Genomic DNA, 14,907 nt, shown 5'->3' with positions numbered 1-14,907 from the left:
TGAGCGGGCTCTGCACCTGCTGGACATGTGTCTGGGTGACCTGCGGAGCACGTGATCCTTTCTGCGAGCTCATTGGATGTATGCGAGTCGAGACCGCGATTTTCCTTGAGTTCTTGCGAGTAGGGTCCACGAACTCGCCTTACTGTCCTTTCGTGGTTCATCTTGCACTCAATCTTCTGACGGGCCTATTCGAATAACGGGTCAGAGACCCAAATCCTTTCTAATACTTAGGTCAATGATTATTGATGTATAACATCTTTCAACATAAATTTATTTATTTAATTTCAAAAAAATGTTACAAAAGAAAAAAAAGTATACAAAACTTTCATTTTCTATATCAGAGTAATATACGTGAAAGAAAAGCTTTACTTATAACGTAATATGCATACTTTGTGGTGTTATCATTCACAAACCCTTTGGCTCACTTGAAATCAAAACATACCCTCCACTAATTTTGACGTACGGATTCAAGATAAAAATGATCATAACGGGTTCAATTAAAGGGTGATTTGGATTAATATTGACTTATAAGATAGAATTATAGAGTGTAATTCTGTAATTCAAGGCTATGATTGAAAAATGAGCACAAATAAAAAACGTAAACAAGTGGGTTTACCCTACCTGCTTAATCTTAATTATTCCCTTAGGAGTAGGTGCTGCTATTTTTAAAATTTTGTAGCAACCTTGAAATTTCATTTCTCATATCGATATAATATATTCAGGATTAGGTTTAATTATCATCGAAATGTTTAAAAAATTCAAAAGCGACAAGAAAAAGTATTTTTACAATAAAGAATAGATGTATAGATTAATGCTAAATTAACATTATGAAAAGGTATTATATTCTGCAGCTTGATGTTGAGTTGGGTTTGGGCTTCTTTACTCTTTCCAAGCAATAACCTTTTTGAATATTATTTTCATTACTCTATGCTCCATTAATTGGGGAAAAAGGAAAATATAATTGTTAACCTATGGCAAAGTTAAAATATTATATCTATCATTTAAAATAAAAATAATGATTATGAATAAATTGGATTAAAATATTTAAATCTAAAAAACAAAGAGTATTATTTTTACTTCACCAGCTAAACCTTAAAACATAGTTAAAAGAAACAACATATGTTGACAAGATTTGGATGTTTTTCTTTTTGATTAAATTTCAAGTCCATGTTGGCGGGTTGGTCCTGATGGATGGATGGGTCTTCTTTCCTGTTACGGTCTTGTAAAAATCTAAGTTCTTTTTCTTTTCTTTTTTTTCAAAATTGGTATCTAATGAGTAATTCTTTAATTACAGATATTTTTCATTTCGTGGGAAAAAAAACGAACTCCCAATCTGAAATGAGCATGACTGTTTTATATTAACTTATTTGTTTTGTTGTTCATCCGATTATGCTGCTAAAACTAGGCTTTGTTTTTAAATTTTCCTGGAGAAATGAGTGAGTCTATAAGTCTTCCTTTTTTAAAAGACAAAGTCAAAATCCATAGGCATGCTATGTTCTCGTTGCGCTTCCTCTTTTAACTGCTACCGTACTCTCCTTCCTCCAATTTGGCTGAAAACTTTTTCCCTCTAACCAAACATCTAATCTCACAGTTCAGGGTTAGAAAGATTCGTGAGAGAAAAGGGGGAAATTTCTAAGTTTCCACTTTCCAGGCAGACCCAAAGACATGAAGTTCAATTCCTGTTTCTCAAAATGTTTTTGTTTTCCATCAGAAACAGCTATCATCGACATACGCAAAGAGGGTAAAGAACATAAGCTTATGCGTGTTCTCTCTTTCTTGTACCTTTGACTATGTTTCGTCTCAAAAAAGTTTAAAGAGGATTTAGTGTTTCCAATATTGATTTTATTTTCTCTATTCAACAGTAGTTGCTTTTCTTTCTTTCTTTCATTGCAGAACCTGAACCAGAAAATGATCAAAATTTTACTGTCTTCTCTTATAGTGAGCTCAAAGTTGCCACTCATGGATTCTCTGCTTCAAACAAGATCGGAGAAGGTGCCTTTGGTTCGGTCTACAAGGTTAAACATCTTTTGACTTGAACTCAAAAAGTTAAAACCTTGGTTAATACAGTAATCATATAAAGTTTTGGGTTCATCTTGCAGGGCTTGCTTACAAATGGTTCTATTGTAGCTGTAAAAATGCTTTCAATTGAACTGGAATCCATGCGTGGGGAAAGGGAGTTTGTGTCTGAAATAACTACACTTACAAATCTTAAACATGAAAACCTTGTCACACTTGTAGGTTGCTGTGTTGAGGGAGCTAAAAGGTTCTTGGTTTACAATTACATGGAAAATAATAGCTTGGCGCAGGTATTACTAGGTAAGCTTGTTTTCATTTTTCTGGTATTCTAAATTGAGTAATTCGTGTTATAAAGATTTCATTTGATGAATTAAAACATGGCAGAATACTCGAAATTTGATCAGATAGTGAACGAAAACGATAGAATTTATGTTTAGACAATTTTGGTTGCCATGTCTTGTCGATTAATAGGTGGAGAGCAAAACAGGATCAAACTCAGGTGGGAAGCAAGGGGAGCGATTTTGCTAGGGGTCGCTCGAGGGCTTGCGTATCTTCACGAGGAAGTTAAGCCACACATTGTGCACAGAGACATTAAAGCTAGCAACATACTTTTGGATCAAAATTTAATACCGAAAGTTTCAGATTTCGGGCTTTCAAGAATTTTGAGGGATAATGCTTCTCATATTAGTACCCGTGTTGCAGGCACATTGTAAGTGAGAAATGCTGGTTCTTTACCAATAAACTTAATGAATATTTCTCCTGTGTGATTGAATTTATGCTCCTTGAAGTAACCGTGGCTAATGGAATTTATTACGATGGCAAATGAGATAGAGGCTATCTTGCCCCAGAATATGCCATTAGTGGACGTTTGACAAGAAAAACAGATGTTTACAGTTTTGGGGTCCTACTTTTGGAAATTATCAGCGGCCAGACAGTTGTCAATTTTGACTTTGAACATGGTGAACGTTACCTGGTTCAAAAGGTAATGGATGTTATTCAAAGTAACTTGTGAATCTAACTTCCCGATTCGTTTTCGGAAAATAAATTCTCTTAGTAAATTAGTAACTTGTTGACTTCATATTGTGTGTGAAACATGCAGGCATGGGAACTATACAGGGCTAACAGGCTTCTGCAATTGGTGGATTCTGTACTAGGTATGAACTACCCTGAAGCAGATGCGGTTCGATACATCAAGGTGGGTCTCCTTTGCGTTCAAGAAACAGCCAGGTTCCGACCAGAAATGTCAACAGCCCTGAAAATGTTGACTAATGAGATAGACATAGAAGGAGTTCAGATTTCACAACCTGGTCTTGTTGCTGATCTGATGAACATCAAGTTGGGACAAAAGACAACGTTTCAGAGCCTCTACTCTAAAGCCTCAAACATGGAAAGCACCCCAAGCTCCCTGAGCTCTTGTTCTTGACTTGCTGCCTCTATTGTTCTTTTGGGAGAACTAATCCCTGTTTCTCCATAACATTGTAACAGTTCCTATACGGTCCTGAAAATGTTGTACAAAGAAAAAAGATAGAGAGAGAAGAATAGCATTTTCCCACTACAACTTTTCATTCTTTTCATATATAAATTAAAAGCATATTACAGTTTGGTAGTTGAATTCTCCCTAGGAAATGAGGAAAATAGAGTGAAACATCAGAGTCCTCCTTTTCTGCAGTATAAGATGTGAAAAGAAAACCGGGTTCAGAAGCAAAAACAAATAAAAAAGAACTAATCCAAGAGATCTCAGAAGATACCTGTATCCCTAAGCTTATTTTGTCATGGAAATCCTAACTCTTTTTCTTTTTCCCTGATTAAGACATCAGTATGCATGCATGGCTCCTCGCACGCCATACGCGAAGGCCACCAGACTCTTGATGAGCTTTGCAAATGGCATACAGGGAGCCAGGCATGCAAAATATGCATTTAATTAATATAATGCAAGCATGATGATATATGAATATGAAAATGAATGGATGCCTAATATACATATATATATATGTTGAGGCACACTGAATGTATAACGTCCTGTTACTTTTTAGTGTCTATAACCGAATAATGATGATAATACTTGGACAATGGTGTCTAAGGCAGTGAAGAAGTACCACATGGCAAGCATTCTCAAGCATGAATACACACACATACTTGAGAAGTGTTGGAGAAAATGTACAAAAACTGTTAGAGGTTAAGAAGATTGCATTAGAAAAAGGAGGCAAGGAGTTGTATATATACTGAAGAAAAGGAAATATGTTATTAAAAAGAAAGAAAGAGGAGGGTGACATCTTGAATAAACTCGTAATCGGTCATAATAAAGTTGGCTTCAAGGTGACTTTGCCCCTCATAACTTCCCTTTGCTTTTGAGTTGTCAATTTGGCATATAGCTATGAACACAAGTTCAAGGCATATAATTTTTCTACCTGAAAGGCCACTTTCTTAGCCTACTTTTGTCTCTAAATGACCGGGTTTTTTGTGGTGACACTTGAGAAAGAAGAGTAGGAGTGAAGCTGTTTGGTTGAAGAGAAAGAAAAAGAAAAGATGGTAGGGAAAGTGGGTAATTCTCTTGAGGACTTTATTGTTTGGTTTTATTTTTATTTTTTCTCTCTTTTCAATATCATAAAGCAAAGGTTCTTTCGCAATTCTGAAACTGATTTGTCTGGAAGTGCTTGGAAGACTTAGATTCCCATGCCTATACACCTGGTTTTGAAACCTTTGTCCCATCTTCTTCTCTACAGCTTTCCCTTGCATTCCCTACCCATTCGGTATACAGTGGGACCAGATGTCGACCAAACACTATAGTCTCAAAGGAACTTAGTTCCATGATTGATGAACCCAACTTCCCCAATTGCTAATTTGCTAGCTGCTACTATGAACGCCATGTCAGTGAAGGCAACTACCATTTCCTTAGAGGGTTTGAAGAAAGTTTCCCTTAGGGTCACCTGATAGTCATATATAATATTATACATATATACATGTGTGTGTGTGTGTGTGTGTGTGTGTTAGTGACAAGTTGGCCAAAAAGGCTGCAAAAATTTCGATTTCTCCTTTCGTGAATTGAAGAAGAAAACAGTGTACATTAACATAAAAGGATGCATGCATGAACTGTTGTCTTGAAACTTGAAAACAAGAGCAATAACTGGTTCATATATTTTGTCGTTTTGGGGGTTGGAAGGTGCTGCAAGTGCGTGAATCTTTGTGTTAAGTTGTCAGAAGTTAGAGCTTAGTTAGCACTTGTGCCAAGAGTTGGGTCGACCATTGAGTTTGGCTTGGCCTTGGACTACAGATTCTGCTTTTTCTGTTGTCAGAATTGCTTCAATTTAATGAAGTAAATAGCAGCTACTTAGAGTAGAGTCTTGATGAATCGGATCGGTTCAGGAGACGGTTAATGAAAATGTGTTATGTTTCGGTTCGTGATAAATTACGTTTATGCAGCACATGATTATGAAAGTATTCGATATGTGTATGTGATGTTTACCATCAAAGAAGATGTAATGGTATATAATATTAATTCTATAACAGTAATACATACAATAAGGTTATTGGACGATGATTCATTGTATGCTAAATAATATTGTAATTAATAGATGAAGAGTAAGAATTTAATTACAAATTATTTAAGCTAATTTCAATTATATATGTCTAATCGATCTGTTAGTTCGATACAATCTTGACGGTTTACATTTGAATCGATGAGATGAATGTATGAACACAACAAATTAAAGAAATAAATCACATGCATCACTATCCGCTGAAAATATGTTCTCTCTATGAGCAAGAGATGATTTAGAGATTAAATTATTCATTTCTTTGAATCATTTTTCAATTAATTGTAGCTAAATAATTGAAGTTCAAAGTGAAAATTAAATTAATTAGTCATTACAATTTTATTGAACAAGATAATTAAATTTATTTATTCACAGATTCTAGTAGAACAAATTCGTCATGATTTTAATAGAATTAGAATTGGATTAAGAAAATAATTTAATTGGAAACATTAATTAAATTTATTTTAAATAAATACTATTTTGGGTATAGAAAACAAGTTATTGGATTGGTAAAATTATATGGGTTAATTTAAAGATCAAATAAAATATATAATTGAATACAATACAAGAAAAAGACTTAGTAAACCTGTTTTACATGGGATGGGTGACACACAAGCAAGGTTCTTAGAGGGAGTTTGTCATTGCCCACTCTATTATCCCGATAGGGATATGTGTTTTCTGTTTAAAATATTATTATTTTGTTTTTTCTTGTTCAAGTAAGACTTGTAATTTTATGTATAAATAGCGATTATGAGTTAAGTCAAGACTAACAATACTAAGCGATGACACACTGTCAAATTTTAGTGAGATTTATTTTCAAATAAATTCTAACTTTGAGACGATTTGCTTTTTGATTTCTAGCCCATAGAGAGTTATTGATTTTCCTCAGTGGAATACTAATCAAGATTTCATTGTGTTAATCGATATATGATCTAGAGCCCACACTCTAAGCAAGTCAAGGTTCGAGAATAGCAAAGAAGGTCGTGTTGGTCGAAATCTAGGAAACAACACAGTCTGCCTATTCCAAACCATATGTATGAATTTGATAAAGAGTTTATTGCTATAATAAATAGCACAACCGCTTGAGTTTTAGAAAAGTTTTAAATTTTCGTTGTGCAACAAAATCAATTTCTAAATCGAATTTTTTCAACAAAAAAAGATATAGTTTAGGGGTTACCTCACCTTGAAGATGATATACTAGATTATAAAAATTTTCAATTTGGCAAGCAAGAAAGAAAGCAACATAGAGAGTTATTGAAAAACTTAAATTAATCTACATGGACCTGGTTAGATCTGACAAAACTTTGTCACTCAAAAGAGAGTAAGTATTGCATAGTTTTTATTGATGATTATACCAAAATGTCTGAAAAACTTAAATTAATCTACATGGACTTGACTAGATCTCACAAAACTTTGTCGCTCAAAGAGAGCAAGTATTGCATGGTTTTCATTGATGATTATACCAAGATGAGTTGGATTTACTTCCTCAAATTCAAGTCCAAGGTTATTGGTGTGTTCTAGAAATTTAAAGAATAGATTGTAACTTAAAAGTATTTGTAAGATTCAAGCTTTAAGGTCCGCACATTTGATCAATTCAATTTATTTTAGGATGAACATCAACTCCTTACTTCATAATACTCCACTACAAAAAGGAAGTAGTGAGAGGAAGAATCGTACCATAAAAGGGGATGATTAGATGTTTGTTATATGGGCAGAAGCTACACATACAATGGTTTTTCTACTCAACGGACTTCCAAGAAAAGTAGTGAAAGGAAATACATCATTTGAAGTCCGATATGGTTATATTCTTTAAAAAAGTCTCTAAGTATTTGGATTTTTGTGTTTTGTTTATGTGCCACAAATCAAAAGTCAATTTGGGTTTTAAATATTAATTCACATTGGATTTTAAATTTAATAGGTTCGAGTTTTTAGGAGCATTAAATTTTAATGGTTATTTAGGTTTAAGGTTTAAATTCTAATTTAGGTATGTAAACGGGTTATGAGTTTATGACCTTATGGATTTAACATTATTTTTAAAAAATAATGTGGAAAAATGATTTTTAGAAGTGTTTTTGAGAAATTTGGTTTAAGATTTAAGTATTTAGTATTACTGTCAAAATGTGCTTTTGAGGATGTGGAGGATTAGTTACTGGGTTTGCTCTGGTAAATACCTTGAGAAAAAAAAAGTGTTTTTGAGAAATAAAATGTTCATTTTAAACATAATATTATAAAATAACAAAGATGTATTTAAATAATGTTCAAATTAGTTATAAATTTTAAATATTTTTTAAGTTATTAATATTAATTTATTATAATTTGTTGTTAATATTTTAATATATGAAATATAAATTTTAAATATTTTTTAAGTTATTAATATTAATTATTTATAAAATTTAATTCGAATATATAAACTATATTTTAAATATTAAAATAGAACCATTAAAAGCTTAAAAAATATTATATATTTAAAATAAATTTTAATAAGAAAGTAATTACATAGCCAATATAAATGTTATATAAAATACTTTATAAGTGTTAAAATTGTCATTTGATTTTAAAAACGCTTTTGCCAAACTAAAAAATAATTGTTTTTACTTTTAAGTTCAAAAGCATTTTTTACTGTTAAATCGGTTTATTCAATTTAAAATGTCAAAATAAAAGATCAACCCAATAAACCAATTAAATCAAACATAAAAACTGATTTAACAAAAAAAAATCAATAAACAGAAAAAAATACAGCTTTTTCGATTTAGAATTTTTTCATACACCCCTACTCCAATGGTTTGATGGAAGATACAATAACCCGTAATGCTTATTTATTAAATAAATTCTAAATTAAAGGGTTTCTTTATACTTTATTAATTATTATTCTACTTATTTTTATCATCTTAAATCTTTATATTCAATAAATTTTAATTAAAAACTATAAAAATCTAATCAATTATATAAAAATAATTTAGTTATTATTAAATTATATTATATGTTGCACTATGTTGTAATAGAATCATATGTTAAATATAATATATTTTCAATTAATATATGTAATTTTTTTTATTTCTTTTTGAGAGTTAAAAAATTCATAATTACAAAGACAAAAAATACATTAGAATAATTATAATCAAAATTAATAATTATAAAACATCATCATATTCATAACTAAAATATATCTAAAGTTAATAATAAAATAAAGTGTAAACTACATAAATTGTCACCTAATTATTATATTTTTTATTGAGTTATTTGATTTTAAAAAATTATAAAATAATTATTCGAGTTGTATTTTTGTATTTTTAGTTCATTTCCGTTAAAACAATAACTACTATTGACATGATCGTTGATAAGATGACATGTATTTTAAAGTTTTGGAATTTTTTTACACATAAAATTTCGAAAATAACTTACATTAGGATGATCCTAAAAATCTTAGTTTTTAAGCATTAATAGAATTTGGTCACATCATCAAATTTTAAAATATGAAAGTATTATTATACACCAATCCATTTTTAAACTACTCTCCAACTCTATATATATATATATTTAAAAACATAAGTAATTAAAATAAAAAAAAATCAAATAACATAGAAACTTTAAATTTTACACAATTCTTGTTATTGGAGATTCAACGCAATATAATTTTTACTTTTAAAAAAATATAGTATGAAATAGAAAACAATTTAAAATGAAAAAAAATTCACTCTCTAGAAACTAATTTTTTTTAAAAAAAAATGGTTGCCCAAAATAAAAAATATTAATTTTTAGAAAAAAATAAAATGATTAAAAATTGTAAAAGAAGAAAATATATTTATTTATAATTTAAAAAATAATCATTTTAAATAATTAAATTAAATTGAAGAAAATAATAGATATGAATGAATAAATGCATAAAAACTAAAGTTTTCGACATATCTTAATATGATTTATTCCGTAAAATTCCATCCAGAACCATACAACACAAATCTCCACTGAACCTTTTTTAACAACAAAAAGAAAAAACCCACAGAAGCTTTGAGCTACTGCCGTCTTCAATGGCGGTCCCTCTTTCCAATGGGTGCACACGGTTAACCTTGTCATCTCCTGCCCGATTCAGACACCGGTTACCCGTTTTCTCTACTCTATCCCCTTCCTGGACCGATACTGTGAACTGGGTTGAAGCCACTTCCAGTTTTTTCGACCAAGACACTAGGCCCACTCGATGAAACAATTCGGTGGGGGAATATTGCCCCTCGATCAAACTTTCAACATTCCACGAGATCTTGATTTGTCTAAAATGGAGGAACAACTCAATCTGAAATTTTTATGTTCAAAATACCAAAGCTTTCGATGGCGTTTCTGGTCATCAATCTCAACATCCATCTATTAAAGTATCAGTGGACGTAACCCCCAACTTCAATTAACAGTGGTGGACTCCGTCGACGGAAAAAAAAATGTTGGTCAACAATGGAAGAGCGGGTGAACTAGAAGGAACTGGTGAAGCTGCCATGGAAGGAAGGGTTCAATGGTGCCGTAGTGGGAGAAGCAGAAAGAGCTGGTGAAGCTGCCATGGTTTTTATTATTATTATTTATTTAAAAAATTTGGAATAATAAAAATAATTATTGTTTTTGTACTTGTATAACTTGAGAGTTTATTTGTATTATTTAAATTATTTATTTTTAGGGATCTATTAGAAATATTTGAAGGGGTTTGACAAATTATATAAATATTTTAGATTTTGATTTCTCAATTTATTGTATTTCATTTGAATATATTTCTAATTTTATTTGCGTAGATATTAACATATAATAATTATTTAAAAATTTTATTTATAATTAATGGTTCACATCCTAAACAAAAATTAATTTAAGATCATCTTCTATTAATTTAAAAATATATTATAATTTTCTATTAATTAAAAAATATATATAGACAGATTGTGCTGCCATATGTACATATCAAAAAATTAAACAGCTATATCAGGACCTCCAACCTTATAATATATATGACATATGATTTAATAAGGAATACTATGAGTTTTAATAAGTAAAATGGAAATTAAGAAATTAAAGTAAAATTTATTATGATAATTTAAAAGTTTCAAGGAAAATGAAAAGAAAATTGATGAAAACTAAGGCTGGCAATTGGCTCAATAATTTAAATTTAAATCCTATAAGTTATTGTGAACAAGAAAATAATTAAATGATTATTTTCCCTTTATTAATTTTTATGTTGGAAATTGACTCAATAATCTCCAAAATAAAAATAATTAATTCTTATGATAAAAAATTAAAAATAGGAATATAAATTGTCACCTATTGATTGATGGAGTGTTTATCTTTCTTTCTTTAAATCCACATTTAGCTGGAAATAAAGGGTAGGAGGAATTTTGTTATATGAAATGTTACAATATAATATATGGTAAATAAAGTGAATAAAAAATATATAAAAGGTTTTAAAATGAGATTAAATCTTGCAGATTTCATAATTTAGTTACCATAAATAAATTCATCATCCAAAATATACAAAAGGAAAAAAATTAAAAACATAAACCCTAAAAAAAAAAGACCTAATAGATTTTTATATTCAACCCAAAGCTTGAGTATAAAAAAGAAGAAGGAAGAATTAATTGCTAAGTAATATATAATTAATTAAAGAAAGAATTGAATGCAGAAAGATAAAAGAGAAATGGTATAATTTTTCACCTATTTTATAACAATTTTATCATAAAAGAAAGTAACAGATATTTATATTGCAATTCTAATTTCCGTTTTTATGATATTATCATAATAAAATATAACTAAATTATCCTTATTAAGTTTTAATTTCTAAATTATCCCTGCTTTTTTATATTACCTAAAATACACCTATTTATTTTTGTTAATGTCTAAATTACCCCTATTGATTTTTTATGCTACCTAAAATATCTATATTAATTTTTATATTATCTAAAATATCCCTATTAATTTTTTTTGAAACAAAAGCCAGACATCTTTATTTAAGTAATACGATAACGTTGCACAAATAGAAATAATAAAAAAAACCAAATAAAATACAAAGCCTAGGACTCAAAAAGAAAACATCAAAAGAAAAGATTAGATTCTAGCCACACTTGAGCTTTCCTCGTCTAAAAATCAGAATATCAACAAACTGAAAAGCTCCCAAATTCACTGTTGTCCACATCCATTGCTAGTAACAGACAGTGGCAGAAGCATCCAAGAATAAACAAGCTGATGGTAAGTACCATGACCGTTGAGACTCATTCCAATCTTCCGTCTCCCGCCACCATCGCCCTAAAACCTGACCCATCTACCACACCACCTCCGTAGACACTTTTTGCCGTTCGTCTTCTACAAGAAAATAATGACTGGGATCCCTTCGTTGACTAGCATCCTGCTAAAGGAAAGATCCATACGCATCCAATCATTGTTTGACCTGCCCTTCGTGCAAACATACATTTTCTGTAACAGTCCAATTTTCAGTAGTGTCAGAATAGTGATTCGAGATCACTAAATCAGATGAAAACATTAGAAAAATTTATTAATTAATAATTATAAGTTCAACGTGATTTTAGAAATATTTTTGAATTAGCGAATTTTGTGATTTAAAATAAATTATTAGGAAATTTGGGTCGAAAACGAGGTATCGAGACCTCGATATTATAAACTAAGTCGTAAATATTTTTATAAATATTTACGGAGTGTCATTAGGGTAGTATTAAAGTTTCGTTAAGAAATTTTAATGTTTTGATGGTTAATTGATTAAAAAGGACTAAATTACAATAGGGGTAAAAGTTAAATAATAGATTAAAGAAAAGTTAAAAGGACTAAATAAGTAAATATGCCAAGTCCCATAAATGAGGCGGCATATGCATGATAAAATCTGAGATTTTTTTTAAGTATATTATTATTTTATTATATTGTAAATTATATTAATTGTATTATATTATTATATTTCAAAGAAACAAAATTGTTGATAAATGCATGGTGTATATGATGATATGTGGAAAAATGAAATACATACATATTAGTAATGATTACATATTTTCTTATTATTTAAGTAAGTAATATTATTTTATTATTTTATTGTTATTATATTAAACTAACTAAATAAAAGAAATAAAAAGATGGAAAAAGAGAAATGCAAACAGAATAGGCAAACGAAAACAGGGGAGAAAGGAAAGAAAAAGAAAAAGGGAAGCAAAGGAAGAAAATTTGGGATTTCAAGATTCCAAGCTCAATTGGTAAGTTAAATTAAGTCATTTTCTTATAATTTTTGAGTTTTTGGTATCCTAGAACAAAGTATTATTGGATTTATGTTGAAATTTGGGAAGTTATTATATTTCTAGACATTGATTATGTTGAATAAATGAAAGAATTAGGGGTTAAATTGATTAAATTTCAAGTTAGAAGTTAGTAAAAGGTTGATTTGTAAAATAAATTATAGGCTTTGAATTAATAGGGACTAAATTGAGAGAATTTTGAAATTAGGGATTTATGGTGAAAATGAAGAGTTAAAGTGAATTTATAGTAAGAATTAAGAGAGAATATAGAGTTAGAATGGGAAAATAAAATTAGTATTGATAAGGGATTAAATTGGAATTTGGGTAAAGTTTAGGTATAAAAGGAAATATTTTAATGAAATTGTGTATTAATGATTTTTAATTGTTTAATTACGTAGCTAATGTCATGCAAGAGTCATTGTCCGAGAAAGGAAAGGAGAAGGTGAACAAGGAGTGACTCGAGAAAATTTACGGTTAGTATTACCATAATTCGAATTTAATTATTAATTATTAAAATTTAAATTAATATACATGATAAGCAAATTGAAGTAAGTATCATGATTGAATTGAATGATAAATACGTATTGATATTGAATTTATTAATAGCAATTGTTGAATTTTGAATAATATATTTAATAAATAAAAATAAGGTGAATATCGATATTGAATTAAATGATATTGAATTGTATGTGAATTGAATGAAATTAAAATGAAGTATGAATATGTATGAGCAATTGATGGTATACTGATTGGAAGGTGAAAAATGTATTGAATTAAATTGTGATTAAATTGGAATTGAAAGTATGAGAAAGTGATTGAATTGAAATGTGATTCGAATACCCTATTAACTTATCGGACTAGATTGGATACAAATGGCATGCCATAGGATTTGTGATGCGATGAGGAGATTTGTAGCTCGGCCGAGAAGATGATTATGTTATTATATGCTTCGGTTTATCCAAAGAGACATTTAATGTCTTATTGGTGTGTTTGGGAGGATATGATATATTGGTGTGTTATGGAGGATTTATATTTATTTCGGGTGTGTTTTGGTTGGATATTCTGGTGTGTTTGGGTGGAATCCGCGTATCTGTCAGAGTCCGAGTCAAGTTAATAGGGGTAAATGAATAATTTTGATAATATAAATTTTATTGATTGAATTTGTATGAGTTGAAATGAGTTATTAGAATGAGATGTTGAAAAATCCAATAGAATTGAGATAGTGAAATAAGGTATAAATACAATTAAATACAAGATTGAAATATTGCTTATTGTTATTAATTATCAAGTTGTTTTAAAGTATGAGACAATTAACGAATAATTATAGACATAAATTAAATGTATATAATTTATCGATTAATGTTATTAATTTGAATTATGGTAATACCACTGAGTATTCCCATGCTCAGCGTACGGTTGTTTCCGTGCGCAGGTTAGTAGAAAACCAGTGTTCGGTCCAACATCCAGAGTAATCCCGACCTCAGAGAAATTTTAATGATGTACATTTCTTTTGATAACGTGGCATGTACCTAAGTAATATATATACCTAAGTGATGTATAGGAATTAGTCATATTGAATGTTTGTATATATGATATTGCTAAAGGAAGATGTGTGAGTATGTGATTAAAATGGTTAAGTATGAATGTGTTTGGTACTATGTATGTTTAGGTGATAAATCATGCATGGAAATCATGAAAGAGTAAAAATTTGCAAAGAAACAGATTTCAAACAGCTACAGTGACATGACTTTGAAAAATCACCTAGGATATTATATAATGAGTTAGAAGGTGAATGATATGTAGATTGAAAGCTTATTGAGTCTATTTTCATGGAAAAATAACGGTTTAACAAAAGGAGTTTTATATTTTAAGATATGTGAATTTTTGTGACACAGGGTCAAAACAGTTTTTGGTGTCCCCTGTTTTGAGTTTAAAAAATCATTAAAAATTGTACGAGAATATTTATGAGTTGTATTTTATATGCTTAGATTCCTTATTGAGTCTATTTTCTGTAGAAACAAGTAATAACTTCATATGAAAATCCTACAATGAGAAAATTTATTTTTAGTGACAAGAGGTCAGGACAGTCAAGTGGTGAAATAGGG

The 14,907-nt window shown here is 29.6% G+C and overlaps 1 protein-coding gene and 2 long non-coding RNA genes across 4 annotated transcripts; 2 read left to right on the top strand and 1 right to left on the bottom strand.

Annotated features, from left to right (window-relative positions):
- Positions 1-1,076: 1,076 nt before the first annotated feature.
- Positions 1,077-3,622, top strand: LOC107891128 (putative serine/threonine-protein kinase). Of its 2 annotated transcripts, none has more exons than XM_041100861.1 (6): positions 1,077-1,741; positions 1,940-2,015; positions 2,100-2,316; positions 2,488-2,725; positions 2,848-2,998; positions 3,116-3,622. In XM_041100861.1, exons 1-6 carry the CDS (start codon positions 1,692-1,694, stop codon positions 3,437-3,439), a joined length of 1,056 nt encoding a protein of 351 aa, XP_040956795.1. In that variant the 5' UTR covers positions 1,077-1,691; the 3' UTR covers positions 3,440-3,622. The 2 variants fall into 2 exon arrangements, with proteins under 2 accessions (XP_040956795.1, XP_016671294.1); XM_016815805.2 differs by having other exon boundaries at positions 1,140-1,741; positions 1,894-2,015.
- LOC121220942 (uncharacterized) lies at positions 2,991-5,449 on the bottom strand. Its single transcript, XR_005918217.1, has 2 exons — positions 3,765-5,449; positions 2,991-3,679 (listed from the first exon to the last, which is right to left on the bottom strand). It is a non-coding gene; the product is annotated as an uncharacterized lncRNA (long non-coding RNA).
- Positions 5,450-12,660: 7,211 nt separating this feature from the next.
- On the top strand, positions 12,661-14,420 carry LOC107892870 (uncharacterized). The gene is made up of 3 exons (XR_001682646.2): positions 12,661-12,763; positions 13,201-13,275; positions 14,235-14,420. It is a non-coding gene; the product is annotated as an uncharacterized lncRNA (long non-coding RNA).
- The last annotated feature ends 487 nt before the right edge of the window (positions 14,421-14,907 follow it).

This window comes from Gossypium hirsutum, chromosome D09, assembly GCF_007990345.1.
Source record: "Gossypium hirsutum isolate 1008001.06 chromosome D09, Gossypium_hirsutum_v2.1, whole genome shotgun sequence".
In the NCBI taxonomy this organism is placed as follows: Eukaryota; Viridiplantae; Streptophyta; class Magnoliopsida; order Malvales; family Malvaceae; genus Gossypium; species Gossypium hirsutum.
This window is presented reverse-complemented; position numbering and strand designations above follow the sequence as displayed.